Source organism: Bactrocera oleae, chromosome 4 (genome assembly GCF_042242935.1).
Source record: "Bactrocera oleae isolate idBacOlea1 chromosome 4, idBacOlea1, whole genome shotgun sequence".
Classification (NCBI taxonomy): domain Eukaryota; kingdom Metazoa; phylum Arthropoda; class Insecta; order Diptera; family Tephritidae; genus Bactrocera; species Bactrocera oleae.
Genome location: NC_091538.1, coordinates 39,030,968 through 39,046,712, shown reverse-complemented (window position 1 = coordinate 39,046,712; position 15,745 = coordinate 39,030,968). Strand labels below are relative to the sequence as shown.

Here is a 15,745-nt window from a genome sequence, read left to right as displayed (position 1 = left end):
TCTACGAAAGGTACTGCAGAGACTACAGCAGGCCAACCTTCGTATCAATCCTGAGAAATGCGAGTTTTTTAAGAAGGAACTTCGGTATTTAGGTCACGTGATCAGTGACAAAGGCATCCACACCGACCCCGAGAAAGTAGCAGCAATACAGGAGCTGAAGCCGCCAACTAACGTAAAAGAAGTACGCCAATATCTTGGGATAGCCTCCTGGTATCGCCGCTTTGTACCCGACTTCGCGACGATGAGCCAGCCGCTCACCGCTTTATTAAAGAAAGGAAGACACTGGAAATGGGGAGCTGAACAACAAGAAGCGTTTGAAAGCATCAAGTGTAAGCTTACAGAGGCTCCGGTCCTCGCATGTCCGGATTTCAGCCAGACATTTACCTTGCAGACGGACGCTAGCAACATCGGCCTTGGTGCAGTGCTAACACAGAAACTAGAAGGAGGTGAACGCGTAATAGCTTACGCTAGCCGCAAACTGAGTAAGGCGGAGACCAACTATTCGGCAACCGAAAAGGAGTGCCTCGCCATAGTCTGGGGTATCCGGAAAATGAGACCCTACCTAGAGGGATATAAATTCAAGGTGATAACGGATCACATGTCGCTGAAGTGGCTGAATTCAATAGAGAGCCCTTCCGGTCGTATAGCACGATGGGCTTTAGAATTACAGCAACATACTTTCGACATCGAATATCGCAAAGGGAAACTCAACCTAGTAGCGGACGCACTGTCCCGTCAGCCGCTAGAGACCATACGACAAGCGACGACGGTGACGCCACAATGCAACTGGTGGCGAGAACGAGCAGAGGAAGTACGCGCGAACCCCGAGAAGTACGCGGACTACATGGAAAAGGATGGCCAACTCTATCACCATATTCCGTGTCGATCCCAGGATGAAGAGGCTGTACCCTGGAAGCTATGTGTGCCTAAACCCCTCCGCCTAAGAGTCCTGCAAGAGAACCACGATATAACTAGCGCCGGACATATGGGTATACGCCGGACAGTAGCCCGGGTGGCTAACCGATATTACTGGCCAGGGATGTTCCATAAAAGTACCCATTAACGACGCACTCGGAACAGGACTCAAGGCCTTCCCACAAATCGCCGAAAGAGTCAGGAGGAGCCTCATAGACCTCACGACCGGCACAGGAAAGCACCGGCTGAAATTTAGTACCACCTGATATCAAGTGGCTATGTATCGGTGGGGCGTACACATTCGGAGGAAGCCAACATCAATGAAAACAGCCGCAAAACCCGACTAAAGAAAAAACAAAACCAGGAAAATTACAAATTTATAACGTGAATTAATTGAATTTTTTATATTATTATATCAAAAAAAATAAAATTTTAGTCTATACTTAAAGTAAGAAGAAAAAAAAAACTAGTTCATAAGTCTATGAAATTGGAGAAAGATAATTGTATTAGAACGTGAAGATTATACAAGAATTAATAGAAGAAAAAAAAAAAGGTATATATAACCAAGAATATTTGTAATATAATTTAAGACTTGAATTTAAGAAATATTGTAACTTAGATTAAATTTTGCATCTAATCTGATGCAAAACTCACCGAAGTGGGGGGGAAGTGTGAGAACTAAATGTCCAGATGGAATTTAGCCCACACAACACATGAAGACGCACCCTGTTAAACAAAATCAACGCAACGAGTATTAGGCCGCAACGGGAAAATCACGCCACTTTTAGCAACACACGCCATCCTAAAGCAACATGCTGCGACACAACAGCTACATCACGCCACTTCTAGCAACACACGCCATCCTAAAGCATCATGTTGCGATACAACAGTTAAATCACGCCACGCAAGCAACACAACGAGTATTGGGCTGCAACGGGAAAATCACGCCACTTCTAGCAACACACGCCGTCCTAAGCATCATGTTGCGAACGGGCGAGCAAGCAACACACGGCTTGGCGGAAAGCAAGCAGGCCGATCAGCAGTCATTCAGGACAGGACTGTGACAGCGAGCACAACGATGGACGGGTGATCGGAGAATATCTTCTACGGTAGGACGCGAGCAGCGGTGGAATCGGGGTAAGCCTACGCGAGCGCTTGCAGAAACGTCCGGGCGTCGTCGCGGTAGCACCCACGAGCGTCAATTCACGCAGCGGTGGAGTCGCTGTCGAGGTCATCATCGGATCAGGACACGGAACGTAAGTCATCCCGGGACGCGTAGCACACCCAGAGCGCGACAGGGTAATATACGCGATAGTATACTAACTATTCAACGGGAGCGCGGAAAGGCAGACGACGTTTTCCGGCGGTAAGGAGTGAATGTCTCACAGTGAGTCGATCCTCTGGCAGGCATTTCACTCCTTAACGTGCGAAGGCCGGAAGTCACGCGTGATGTGGGTAGTGAGTCGATCCTCTGACCTGCTCCACGCTTGGCATCGCGGCCGCTGTCACTGCCATCCGTAATTCCGCGTGATAGTGACGCGCTAACGGCTTACGTGAACCACTACCCTGTCGAAACGCCAGCATCGGGTGACGCTCCTACAACGCGGATCTAGAGATTGTGTAATTGAAAGTGGAATGAACGCCAGCATCGGGTGACGCTCCTACAACGTGGATCTAGAGATTATGTAATTGAAAGTGGAATGAACGCCAGCATCGGGTGACGCTCCTACAACGTGGATCTAGAGATTGTGTAATTGAAAGTGGAATGAACTCCAGCATCGGGTGATGCTCCTACAACGAGGATCTAAATATTGAGCGATTGAAAGTGGATTAACATATTGTGTAATTGGAAGACAAATAAAGTACGATTTGTAAAGAGCCCCACAGTTTACAAATTTATTGTAACGAACCCTGGACACGGCGAGTATACCTCAGCAAACCATAAGAAGCAGGGGGCAGCAAAAAGCTTCGTTACAGGGGACTTTTGAACAAATGCTATAAATTTCAGCTTATGACACTGTTACTTACCACCGTAGGAGGTGAGTGAAATTTCCTCTGGTGGTTTACTTTCGAAATACTCATATAAAAAGTAAACCGACTTTTAATTTTCCGATCTATTGAATATTGATTTCGAAGTACCAGTCTTACCGTCGGTCACAAAGGTAATTTGTGGCCCCATCTTCAATCATGGGATTATAGAATCTTGATGTGCATTTCAAAAATTCAAAGGCTAAAAAGAATTATAACACTAAGCGACCTTGTTTCTGGGTGGGAGAAAACAATTTTTTTTAGAGATCTATGTATTCTATGTTTTTTGAAGTGAGTCGCCATAGAAAAACAATCCGACATTTTTAAGATAGAACTAACATAGCCGGAATGCTTAGGGGGTAGACCTAAATACATATATCTTATTCACTAAAGGTCTAGGAATAGTTAATGGATTGTTTAACATTTTATTTTGAAGCAAAACAGCCATTTAGTGAACCTGGAATCTCTATTGAAATTATTCATGGCAAATTTATATATACTTCACAAATACAAAAGATTCCATACAGTAATTTGATTTTGATCGGTCAGTTAATATGCCAGCAATATGCTATAGTGGCCCGATCTGTTTCGTAAAGATACCGCGATAAATGAAAAATTTATCCACCTTCTATAGTGGTCCGATATCGGCGGTTCCGACAAATGAGCAGCTTCTTGAGGGCATGGTTAAATCGACTCACCTTGTCACGCTGATCTTTTATATATATACTTTATAAAGCCTTCGACGTTTACTTTTGGGTTTTACAAACATTGTGGCAATGTTGTATAAAAAGTACCATAAGCTGCTAATTTTTCAATAATCTCACTTAAAAATGATACATTGCGAAATAATATTCATAATAAATAAACCATAGCTGAATACTAATACTAAAAAATACAAGGGGACAGAAAATTAATCGGCTCTCCAATTTATCCAAATTAAGTATAGCATATTTAATGTTATGAATCTAGTTTCGGCGAGTTTACATATAAAACTGCCTAAAATTAAGTTAGTGAATTTAAAAATATTACAGTTCTTATATATAAATGTGAAGCCAGGCTTAGAAGCTTAAGTCTTTATTTACCATTTTTTGTTAAAAGTTTTACCAAATATCTTTAATATTTAATACACCGCGGCTAATGCGAATCATTCATTATAGCTTTTATATCTTCCGCGTCAAGAGTTTCGTACTTTAGTAACGCCTCGGCTAACGCCTTATGCTCTTTCGTATGTTTCCTTAATATTGCCTTTGCGCGTTCGTAACTTTCATTTAAAATTCGCTTTATCTCGGCATCAACTATTTCTACCGTATTGGGGCCCAATGATTCCGCTGCAACAAGTCCTTTTGCATTGTCAAATGTGCGAAGCCCCACCTTCTCCGACATACCCCAGTCTTTGACCATATGCGTTGCTATGGAAGTAGCTTGCTTCAAGTCGCTGCTCGCACCGGAGGTGATTTTCTCAACACCAAAAACTAACTCTTCCGCTGCTCGTCCGCCCATCATTGTATCCATCATGGCTAGAAGTTGAGCTTTAGTCACATGGTAACGCTCCTTTTCAGGAATGTATGCGGTGTGACCAAGTGAAGGACCTCTTGGCATTATTGTAACCTTATGCAATGGATGTGATTCCTATTTAGATAAAATAAAGTGCTAATTTGTATTTCGAAAATCGATATTAACTTAATCACCTTAGTATAATAAGCAACAATAGCGTGACCACCTTCATGGTACGCTGTAATAAGGTTTGCCTCTTCATCAGGTAACCGGGCTTTTCTTTCGGGACCCATTAAAACTTTGTCTCGAGCACTTTCCAAATGTTTCATTGTAACGGTTTCAGCCCCATCTATAGCGGCTCTATTAGATCACAGTTATAAATTTTAAGATCTTGAAACAAAATAGTTAACTTACCTTAAAGCTGCTTGGTTTATCATGTTCTCTAAATCTGCACCTGTAAAACCAGATGTACCTCGAGCCAACATATCCAAATCAATTTCGTCATGAAGAATTTTTGCTAAATAAAGTGAAAGGATTTCCTTTCGACCAGTAAAGTCTGGGGTGGATACCACAACCTAAAACGAAGATGACGTATTCCAAAATTTTACAAGATTGCTGTAATATCATTTAAGGAATTTCTACAACATTACTTCAACATCAAATCGTCCTGGTCGCAATAAGGCTTGGTCAAGATCATCCCGCCTATTTGTGGCGCCTAGTACGATCACACCTGCATTCTGGTGAAAACCATCCATTTCTGCCAACAATTGATTAATGGTTTGATTGGCATATGGATGTAAAACTGAATTCGTTCGTTTTGCTCCAACAGAATCGATTTCATCGATAAAGATCACACAAGGGGCACGCTGCTTTGCCGCTTCTGAAATGTTTGTAAAATATTTGCTGATATTAAATGTATATATATTTAAATATAAAAATATACATACTGAATAGATCGCGTACTCGTCTTGCACCCTGGCCAACTAGTACTTCATCGAATTCAGGACCAGCAGCATGGAAGAATGGAACGTTTGCCTCGCCAGCAACAGCACGTGCAAGTAGCGTTTTTCCAGTACCAGGGGGTCCAACTAATAGAACACCTTTTGGCAATTTACCCCCTAGATTGGAAAACTTTTCAGGATTTTTAAGAAATTCCACGACTTCTTTTAACTCTTGTTTAGCTTCCTCACATCCCTTAACGTCATCAAATGTCACATGGATTTCTTCTGGATCTACTTCTACTTGGTTACCCAGTTGTATTCTACTTTCATATTATAAATAGAGATGCAGATTAAATCAGATTAATTGATGAGAGCATTTATTTTGCATTACAAAAACGTATATAAATTTAAAAAAAAAACATACCTAAACATTGAACCATTTGAGGACGAAAACAAACTTAGAAATATCCCAATGAAGACAACTATTACTAACAGTTGTTGGAAAACCTTTGAAAAATATTTTAAAATTTTAATTAAATTTTCTACATGAATCAATCCTAAAGCACTTACTTTAAGGTATTTCATAGTTTTCCCCGACTTAGGTGACTCATCGGAATTAGTAGCAGCCAAATATCCTTCGGCAAAGGCTATTTTGATATTATCCACCTGAAGATGTATTTAATTAAAAAGTAAATAGGCAAAAAACACTATTTCATACTTCATTTTTCTTTTGTCCTTGTTCACTACTTTTTTGAAGCAACTTTTTTAATGTTTCCGCTTGTACTTGAGACAATTCCGCATCAATTTTTTGTGGATTTCCTCCGAAAGCTGTCTTTAACCTAGAAAAAATTGTAGGATTCCTTTTCATCTCTGCGTCAATAGAGCGATCCGTTTTGAAGTGGCGAGCAAAACCGCTAAAATTACAAAATTTTTTTAACGTTTTTTTCCTGAATATGCAGTAAATTCTTCATACATTTGTTGGCCAACTAACGGGACAAGTAACTTTGAATTCATCTGTCTAGATGCACTAAAAGTGATATCAATCAAGTGTTTGGCACGCTTTCGCATAGGTAAGCTGACATCCACACTTACACAAATACCCTTTGAGGTAATAGTGGTTTTCGTTCTGGATAGTACATCGTTTATCCGCTGTGGGTTAAAGAATGCTCGGGAGCAGGCGTTGTGTTCTATTATTCGTCTTATATTACGGGGAGACTTGTTTACAAGCTGTGATAAATCTCTCATCAAATCAAATTGGTAAGGTCTATAATAAAATATATTCATTGTTATGGTAAAATATTTCTTTACATTTGATATAGTGTTAACATAAACGCCTATAAACAAATTAAAATTCGCAGTAATGGGTTATTTCACAGACATGCTTTTTTATCTTACGGTAAAATAGTTGTGCTTTTTAATCATGTTTCTAAATATTATTTACGTTATAAACACTTTCAATTCGCGTAAACTATGTAACTATATAAAAAATATTGAGCTGTCGTGTAGGTTACCTTGCTTCAACCGTTTTTCTTTCACCAGCCGCTCTTGTCCTTGCAATGTAGCGATTATGTGTGGGCTTTCGCCCCAGGCTTCCCAAATGTGTATATGCACAAAACATTATTAACTTCCTGTAAATATATTATTTTCTTTTACCAAAAGGCAAACGGAACAAGGCAGATTTTACGCGATGACAATCAAAATGTCATAATCGAAATTGACCACACTAAATCGCGGGCTGATGGCTGCAAACATCTCTGTCTTAATCAAAAATATGGTATGAAACGCGTTCTTATTTATTAAGGCGTGTAATTATTTGATTATTGTCTCAATTTGTTGATGCTTGATAAGCAACAACGTACTAAAAATTTGGAATTTTTGCATGTGTTTCTTTTAAAAATGAAAAACATTCTAAACATTAATGACACACAAATTGTCATATTTTAATATAAATGTAATAAATTAACTTAGAAAGTAAAATTAATTTAGAAAGTGAAAGTAAAATTTTGACATATTACGTGGTGAATCCGAACTTCAGAATTTTAGCCAACTCAAAAGCCAGATACAATATTGACATCTTATAAATATGTATACAGATATATAAAATATAATGTTATTAATTAGTAAAATTTCATTTAAAAGTATTATTATTATATATGTATTCTATTTAAAGGGAATCATGTAGAAAGAAATTTTTATATAATATAATAAAAATGCAATAGTTGGCTATAATTATATTCCAAAAACATTTCCATAATCAAGATTTCAATATGCTACAAGTCTGCTTATAATTGGAATTTTTTTAAATTATTTACAGAAAAGATACGGGACTGGGTTTATTCCTTTTATACAATTAACAGTAAAATCTCAATTAGTATAGTAAATATCATTAAAGAAGCTTGTAATGAATATATAGAATGTCATCCTTAAAGTAAAAAGAACAATTAAAGTTTGAATTTTGTAGAAAATATGAACTTAACACAATTTATTTTAAATGGACTGGAAGAGATTCTTATGATATCCTTAAATGAAATTATTGGACATAGACAAAAATATCCTCAAAAGGTTCGTTCAAATCTTCATATGGAAAATATAACTATGTACATATTCGTATGTATATACATACATATGTACTTGTATCAAATGCAAGTTTCATAGAAAAACGCTAGCACGTTGTCTAAATTTCTGAATCAGTAATAAACCCATATTTGAATGCAATTTTCTAGTTATTTAATTAATAATGTTATTAAAACAGCAAAGCATTTTTGTAAATTCCGATTTATGATATATAAAATGAATGAAATTAGAAGCAGAAAGTTTTCTTTGCTTATTACAATATTGATAAAACTATAAAAAATTCATTAATTTGAAGATTTGTTATTAATTCAGAATTTTAGGCAACGTGCTAGGCCACTTGCATGTAAGAATATACATCCATATGTACACATATAATTATATTTTTATACATACGAGTACATATATTATATTGTATCTTCATAAATACATCTACATTAAGATCTTTTAATCAATTACAAAAATATTACTTGAGTTTCAAAATTAAAAGGAATTGCGTACAAAGCGAGTCATCCGAGCACGAGCAACAGGGTCCTTATGTCTTTCCTCGTCGTCCTCTTCCCATTAAAAACCGGTTTGGGCGACAAAAGCCTTCATGTGTGAACCGGCATTTAGTCAGTTTATTGTAGTTATTTTTCAAATTTGCTAGTTTAAGAATTTGAAAAGACTTAAACAACAGTTAAAAAAACTAAAAATTATATTAAGGGCTGTTTTGTAAAGTTATGGTTAAGCACTTATTCAGAACTTTATCAGCAACATGTTGAGAAATGGTTTCATGTATGCTTTGAAACCGAACGCTTTGCAAACATGAGAGGAATTTAAAAATGAAAAGGAATGCCGAACTGCGTAGCAGCAAGCTGTTACGGAAAAGAAAACCCGAACATGGTCTCTTTGTCTCTTTTCGTCGTCCCTTCACCTACGAAAACAGATTTGGGCGTCAAAAAGAGTTCTCGTCTGAACATGCACATACATGGCAGATGACGTTTACACAGCTTTGTGTGTTCACAATGCAAGTTTTGTGAGCTGTTTTCGCCACACATTCACAATAATCAAACTATCTGTGGGTAAGTTAACCACAAATGGATGAAAATGGTTCTGTCAGTTAAAGCTAGCGTCTAGTTAAGCTATCCCTACAAGAAACTGCTGATGGGTTGACCAATACACTCACATTTATTATGTCAGTACTGACGGACAGTTTACTTGTCAACTGACCGTCACTGTTATTGTTAAAGAGAGAGATCTTCGAATCATATTGCTTACATGTGTGACGCTTCTTTTGGGTTTGGTGTCAAAAATATACATTTTTCATTTACAAAATATATATACATACATTCGTAAGTTAAATAAGTTTAAAAAAAAACTATATATTTAGTTAATTTTCGTACGACTGCCAACTCTGAGGTTATAACCCCCCATCAGCAACCTGGCATGGCGCATGGCTTAGAGATGTTGCCTATGTCTCTCCCTGCCTGCTCTTTCCTCTTTACGGAGCAGCTCTTTAATGGTATGTGGAACAACCGCTACGCACGGTTCTGGTCCTACCATGTTTGTAGAGGCTGCAGAGCGGGCCAACTCGTCAGCAAGTTCATTTCCTGCTATACCCCTGTGACCAGGCACCCAGATGAGATGCACTCTATTGAGACTTGATAGGCTGTTCAGCCGTTCTATACACTCCTGCACTAGTAGCGATTTGACCTCAAAAGCCGAGATCGCTTTAAGTGCTGCCTGACTATCGCTGAGTATGGCGATGCTCTTATTGCGATAGTCGCGTTGGAGGTTTATCTCTACACACCGACTTATAGCATATACTTCCGCCTGGAATATGCTAGGAAAACTTCCCAAGGGAATGTAGAGCCTGGTGCGTGATCCTGCGACCCCTGCACCAATCCCCTCCGCCGTTTTCGAGCCGTCGGTGTACCACTTGATAGTGCTGTGCCTTAGCAGTAGGTCCAGCGTGGAATCGTTCTATTCAGCCTTACTGCCTTGGAAGAAGGGTCAGTGGCATTGCGTTACTAAGGGCCTTCATCTGCTGGGACGAGATTACCTTCCCTTTGCCAAACCCTTCTGCTGACATTTAAAGCAGGGTCTGTTTGGCCGTCTGCTCGATCACTATATGTAACGGTGTTAGCTCCAGCATTACTTTCAGTGCTGCAATCGGACACGTACGCATCGCGCCCGACGCGCAGATACAGGCAAGTCGTTGCAGTCTCGATAGTCGAAGTCCTACCGAGGTCTGCAATGCTTTGGAACCCCAGGCCACCGCTCCATATGTTATGATCGGTCTTACAATCATGGTGTACAACCATCTGATAATCCTCAATCCAACCATACCCATTTTAACCCTTAAATCGTGGTATACTAAATCGGACGCGAAATAAAAATTACATTATCTACCGCGCAAAAGAATTTTTCACTTGTGATATATTTACAGTCATGACTGACAAATTGCAGCTATAATAGCGTTTCAGTCATCACTGACAATCAGCTATGATGGATTTATGGTCAGCAATGACTCAGAAAAAGACATGAGAGTGGGCAGTATAGATATATAGTGAATCAATTCCGAATACCCATGTGTTAAAGAGAGATGCAAACTCACACAGCTGACCGTCACTGTTTTTGTAGGGGTGTTATGGCACAAATAACACAGATGGCGCTACATGCTGTATAATCAGCCCACGTGCGTCAGTACACTTGTTATTTACTGTCAAATGTTTTGTTTTTATCAGCAGTTGTTAAAATAATTCGAAGTAAATATTCGCTATATTTCTAATGAGTTATGGAGTTAACTAATTCATTTCAAAATGAGAACAGTTCCGCCGATAAAGAAGAAACAAATAGAAAACGTCGAAATCCATTCAATACACAAATACGTAAAGAAGATAAGGAACGCCGACAGAAGAAGAAAGCTCGAGTCATTGCAAGAAATATAAGTTATAAAGTAAAAGAAGATGCCTTGTTTAAATATTTTAGTCAGTGGGGTAATGTTGAGGAACTTAATCTTCTAAAGCGCTCGGATGGGAAGTTAGTAGGTTGTGCATTTGTACAGTACAGTGGCGTAAACCAAGCTTCCAAAGCTATTTTAAAAGGCAATAATACGAAATTCCTTGGACGACCCCTGTATATCGATTGGGCTTTGGGTAAAAATGAATATACTAATAAAAAGAATGTTCAAAATTTTGGAGATCCAGAAGAAAAGAAACCTAAAATAGAACGAAAGGAAGAAAATGAAGAAAAATCACTAGTCTCTTCTAATGAGGTATTTTTATGTCGTATTAGAATTTTATGTATAAATGTATTCGGCTGATGTTTTATTGCATGTATATTCAAAATAAGTCCGAAAATGCTGAAGAAAACAAGCTGGTTGATGACGTACAGGAAAGTGACAACGAGGATGATGAGCACAGAACAGCAGACGATAATTCGGATTCGGATGGAAAGTCAAAATCAAAATTGAAAATTAAACAGGTGGACAAAGAAAAGCACATATCGAATGATGTGCAAAATGGTTGTACGATATTCGTAAAAAATGTTGACTTCGATGCAGAGGATTCTGAAGTACGTAAAGTATTTCGCAAATTCGGTCCTCTTTATTATGCAATTATTAACCGAGAAACGATATCGGGTCACTCAAAGGGTACAGCCTTTGTTAAGTTTAAGAATAAAGAATCCGCTGATCTTTGTTTACAATCCGGTGGTGAACTCTATCTGATGCACCAACTCCTTGAAATATATCCAGCGTTAAGCAAGAATGAAATTCAAAACCAAGAAAAATCTAAATCAAATAAAGAAGTCGCAAAGGACTCGCGTAACTTATATTTAGCCAGAGAAGGACTAATTATGGCTAATAGCAAGTCTGCTGAAGGAGTATCTGCATCCGACATGACTAAGCGACACAAACTGGAGCAAATAAAAACTCAAGTGTTAAAAAATCTTAACCGGTAAGCGTAAACAGTCCTAAAAGCATATTGAAATCTACATTAAATTTTTTTACAGATTTGTTTCAAGAAATCGCCTTTCTATTCACAATTTGCCTCTTAATTTTGATAACGAAAAACTCAAGAAAATGATTATGACTTGTACGGGATTCAGACCGCATGAATGCAGAGTAATGCGAGAAAATAAAATTACACCGGAACATGCAAAAGGGAAATCAAAGGGCTTTGGATTTATGTCTTTCAGCACTCATCAAGAAGCATTAGCAGCATTGAGAAAGCTTAACAACAATCCATCAATATTTGGAACTCAACATGTGAGTATTACACCTTCATTTTTTTTTTTGCATAAAATCATTTAAATTTGAAATTTCGTTTATATATTCTTTTATAGCGCCCGATTGTAGCTTTCAGTATTGAAGATAGAACAGTAGAAAAAATAAAGGAGAAACGCAAAGAAAAATCCAAACTTAACAATCCAACTTTCAAAGAAAAATTAGAAAAACAAAAAGAAATGCGAAACCTGAAAAGACAAGGAAAAATAAATCAAAATATCAAAGAACCTCAGACTGACGATAAGGCGAAACTAAAGAAACATATAAAAAAACTAGAAGACTCGCGTTCTACACCTCAAATTAATGTGAAAGATAATGAAATAGATGCGTTCAACGATTTCGTTGGTACAGCAGCAAAGCCTGGTTCTAACATTCGTTTACGATCAATTAAAAAAATTGCTGAACAGGCACAGGATCATCGAAAAAATCTAATAACAAATAAACGTAAAGAGAAAGCAAAAAAAATTCGCCAAATTCATTTGGCTGAGCGAAACGAGGTTCAAAAACCAAAACAAGGAAAAAAAGAAGAGCACGACGATTTAGAATATCTGGTGAAAAAATATAAACGAATGATAGACAGTCAAGCTAATGTGGGAAGTATCAGAGAATATCAAGAGAAAACTCAACAAGACGTACCAAAAAGGACGAAATGGTATTCAGAATAGTATGTAGGCGTTGAGCGGTGTAATATGTATGTATGTTTATATATGTACAAAAATATATCCTTACTTTGTTAAATAAAATTTAATTTTTTATAACACTTGTTTTTCGACCTTGAAACTTTAGGAGCACGACTATAAAAGGGTCATATTTTAAGACAGGTATGCACGTAAGTATAACTACCTGCTTCTTTTATTTAAAAGCTACAGTTCACAGAGATTTAGAGCCATTCTCACAAGCACATTATAGACCGACAATCTTAAAAATTCTTTGCTCAACATTTAATATTGCAAAAAATGGCACCTAGAGTATACTATAAATTTGTTGTACTCCGTATGTCATATGAATCTCATATATAAGTCAATCAAAGGTAATTCAACACATAATAGTTAAAATTATATCATTTCATTACCAGTACAGTCACCCGAATCAACCACGTATCAGTTACACAAATAAAAAGCATTCACCTAGTGCCTCGCTAATAGGAGCACGAGATTGGGTATGTAAAGTAGCAAAGGACAAATTCTCTATGAACTAATAATTTACTTATAGTTTGATCTTATGATGGCTCGAGAAAGGTTGAAATTACCACAAGGTTCAAAACTTCGATATACAGAGTGGCGGATTTTTACAGGTGATCCAAAATTGTTTTACGTTGATGGATTCCGCTACGATAAAATACTTGCGTTCATGGGAGAGGAGTCAAACTATTGGATGTTCTATGAAAATGTACAACGTACTCGACGCATTGAAGGCAGTGGCCGACTGCCATTGACATATTGTTCATGCTGTTTATTTAGCCAATATATGGCGGTGTTAGATACAATAAAGAATTGTTTATCTAGAAAACGATAAAATATAATTAAAGTAGTTATAGAGTAATAAAAGGAATTGTGACTGTTAATTAATTATTGATTTCTATTTTTCCCATATATGTCATATTCGCATGAATTTTGATTAACAATCAAATATGCATTAAACTGAGAATTCACTATTTACACACTGTAATTTTATTAAGGACTGACGCAGTGATTATAGTTTATTCGAGCCAATGGAAACGTGATCCATATTTGGCCGGAGGCTTTGGGTAATCATCTGGCAGACCAGGTGTAGCATCAGGATATTCCTTCTTTATAGGTTTAGCAGGAGCTTCACGTTCAGTGGTGTGAATCTTAAAATATAACAGATCGGTATTAATACCTTTTATTTTATGCAAATAAACGGCTTACCTTTGCTCGGGTAAAGTAACCATACTCAGGACGATCAATACCTAAATTATCGGATACGCATTTATCAAAAACACCTTGTGTTTTTCGGCAACTGCAACAAAAACGTAAAATATAAAAACCATAACAATAAATAATATCAATTAGAATCATAACACTTACTGTCCAAAAGCCATATTACCGCTGCTTTTGTCTAAACAAGTTGCATATTGAAGAAACTCTTCATGACAAGTCTTTTTTACTTTCCGGAAAAAGTCCAAAGCGCAGCTAGTTACTGCTTTTCCTTCATTGATACATGCCCGGGGGTCGTCTAACTCTTGTCGACATAGCATAAATTCCTGTAATAAATTTTGTTTGTTATCATCTGGATACAAAACATGTTCCGATACAACACGTTGAGGTTAGAGCTCTTCGTATAAATTATATAACTAAATGGTAGTGAACTATAATTCAAAAACTTATTAATTTAAACAACAATCAGATAAAGCTTACCATTAATTTATAATTAATTACTTTGACACTTACATTATTCTTATTTTCACAATGTTTGCCTAAATGAAATGCACCAGCTCGAAGGGCTGAAGTAGATAAATTTAACTCTTGCACAGTTAACTCTTCATCAGTGGGCAAAGTGATATCATTAGTAATTACCATATTGCCTGTAAAATATTATATTACTTTCGCTGAGCAAAATGCCACTAGATTATTATTATTTTGCTATATCGACAATTCAGAAAGTTTTCAAACAATTTCCAATGTGTCAGATATATATGCATATGTCATTTTTCGATAACGTATTGATGTTGTGGCTTATAAGCTGGTTACGGTGTATATTCTGCTATTTATGGGTTGTTAACAACATAGCGTATTAAAAATTATAAGACACTACAAGTACAAGTGTATCTAATTATACTATATTTCTATTACATGTTTACCATAAAAGGCCGAATCATATGCGAACATCACATGTGTATATATCTTCGTTACAACAACATCATTCTAAATAACGGTACTACCGCAAGTAGAATAATCAACAATCTGTCAACTTAGTCCTTGCTGGCTCTGATATAGACGAACTTAAGATTATGAATAAATTTACAATTTGTTAGGTGTCATCGAGATCACTTAAAGGTAAGCCCAGTAAACGAGCGTTTCGACGGGTTCGGACCATAGGGAGAGGGTCGAAAGTGAGAAGAACGAGATGGTGCAAATTGAATTTTATTTGATGGTCGATTGGACGGATAATTGAGTTGAAAAATTGAGATCAGGCCGTTCACCATTTTCTGTAGTATTTGCTGTTATTTAACAGAAATGAGAATTTATAACAATGTTCTCTGCAAAATGCGTATCTCCCAACATAAAGAGAAAAATGAAATGAAATGAATGAGAAAACAAAAAATACAAATGCCACTTCACATATGCATGATTATTTTTGTCATATAACCAATTTTTATGATAAAAATTGATAAAATATGATTATATTTGCACAAATGAGGCATGATTCAAAATACAAATGCCACTTCACATATGCATGATTATTTTTTATCATATAAACGATTTTTATAATAAAAATTGATAAAATAGGATTTTTTCTGCACAAATAAGGCTTGATAAAGATTATGCAAAAAAAAATGTGGGAT

At 36.9% G+C, this 15,745-nt stretch overlaps 4 protein-coding genes across 7 annotated transcripts; 2 read left to right on the top strand and 2 right to left on the bottom strand.

Annotated features, from left to right (window-relative positions):
- Positions 1 to 4,001: 4,001 nt before the first annotated feature.
- On the bottom strand, positions 4,002 to 7,213 carry YME1L (ATP-dependent zinc metalloprotease YME1L). 2 transcript variants are annotated; one of them, XM_014245431.3, is made up of 10 exons: positions 6,890 to 7,213; positions 6,352 to 6,642; positions 6,097 to 6,292; positions 5,949 to 6,044; positions 5,803 to 5,885; positions 5,385 to 5,701; positions 5,088 to 5,317; positions 4,852 to 5,012; positions 4,632 to 4,797; positions 4,002 to 4,572 (listed from the first exon to the last, which is right to left on the bottom strand). In XM_014245431.3, the coding sequence occupies exons 1-10, from the start codon at positions 6,994 to 6,996 to the stop codon at positions 4,078 to 4,080; spliced, it is 2,142 nt and encodes a 713-aa protein (XP_014100906.2). In that variant the 5' UTR covers positions 6,997 to 7,213; the 3' UTR covers positions 4,002 to 4,077. The 2 variants fall into 2 exon arrangements, with proteins under 2 accessions (XP_014100906.2, XP_014100908.2); XM_014245433.3 differs by having other exon boundaries at positions 5,385 to 5,698; positions 6,890 to 7,210.
- Positions 7,214 to 10,632: 3,419 nt separating this feature from the next.
- On the top strand, positions 10,633 to 13,352 carry LOC106625597 (RNA-binding protein 28). Of its 3 annotated transcripts, none has more exons than XR_011395873.1 (6): positions 10,633 to 11,208; positions 11,286 to 11,890; positions 11,946 to 12,201; positions 12,279 to 12,910; positions 13,006 to 13,040; positions 13,295 to 13,352. XR_011395873.1 is itself a non-coding variant. In XM_036357709.2 (4 exons), exons 1-4 carry the CDS (start codon positions 10,729 to 10,731, stop codon positions 12,882 to 12,884), a joined length of 1,947 nt encoding a protein of 648 aa, XP_036213602.1. In that variant the 5' UTR covers positions 10,633 to 10,728; the 3' UTR covers positions 12,885 to 12,977. The 3 variants fall into 3 exon arrangements, 1 of the variants encoding a protein (XP_036213602.1); XR_011395872.1 differs by having other exon boundaries at positions 13,006 to 13,048; positions 13,295 to 13,343; XM_036357709.2 differs by lacking the exons at positions 13,006 to 13,040; positions 13,295 to 13,352 and having other exon boundaries at positions 12,279 to 12,977.
- Positions 13,006 to 13,787, top strand: LOC106625600 (uncharacterized). Its single transcript, XM_014245430.3, has 3 exons — positions 13,006 to 13,048; positions 13,295 to 13,378; positions 13,432 to 13,787. The coding sequence occupies exons 1-3, from the start codon at positions 13,043 to 13,045 to the stop codon at positions 13,732 to 13,734; spliced, it is 393 nt and encodes a 130-aa protein (XP_014100905.2). The 5' UTR covers positions 13,006 to 13,042; the 3' UTR covers positions 13,735 to 13,787.
- ND-19 (NADH dehydrogenase [ubiquinone] 1 alpha subcomplex subunit 8) lies at positions 13,771 to 14,826 on the bottom strand. Its single transcript, XM_014245429.3, has 4 exons — positions 14,631 to 14,826; positions 14,268 to 14,443; positions 14,109 to 14,199; positions 13,771 to 14,050 (listed from the first exon to the last, which is right to left on the bottom strand). The coding sequence occupies exons 1-4, from the start codon at positions 14,757 to 14,759 to the stop codon at positions 13,919 to 13,921; spliced, it is 528 nt and encodes a 175-aa protein (XP_014100904.1). The 5' UTR covers positions 14,760 to 14,826; the 3' UTR covers positions 13,771 to 13,918.
- Between the last annotated feature and the right edge of the window lie 919 nt (positions 14,827 to 15,745).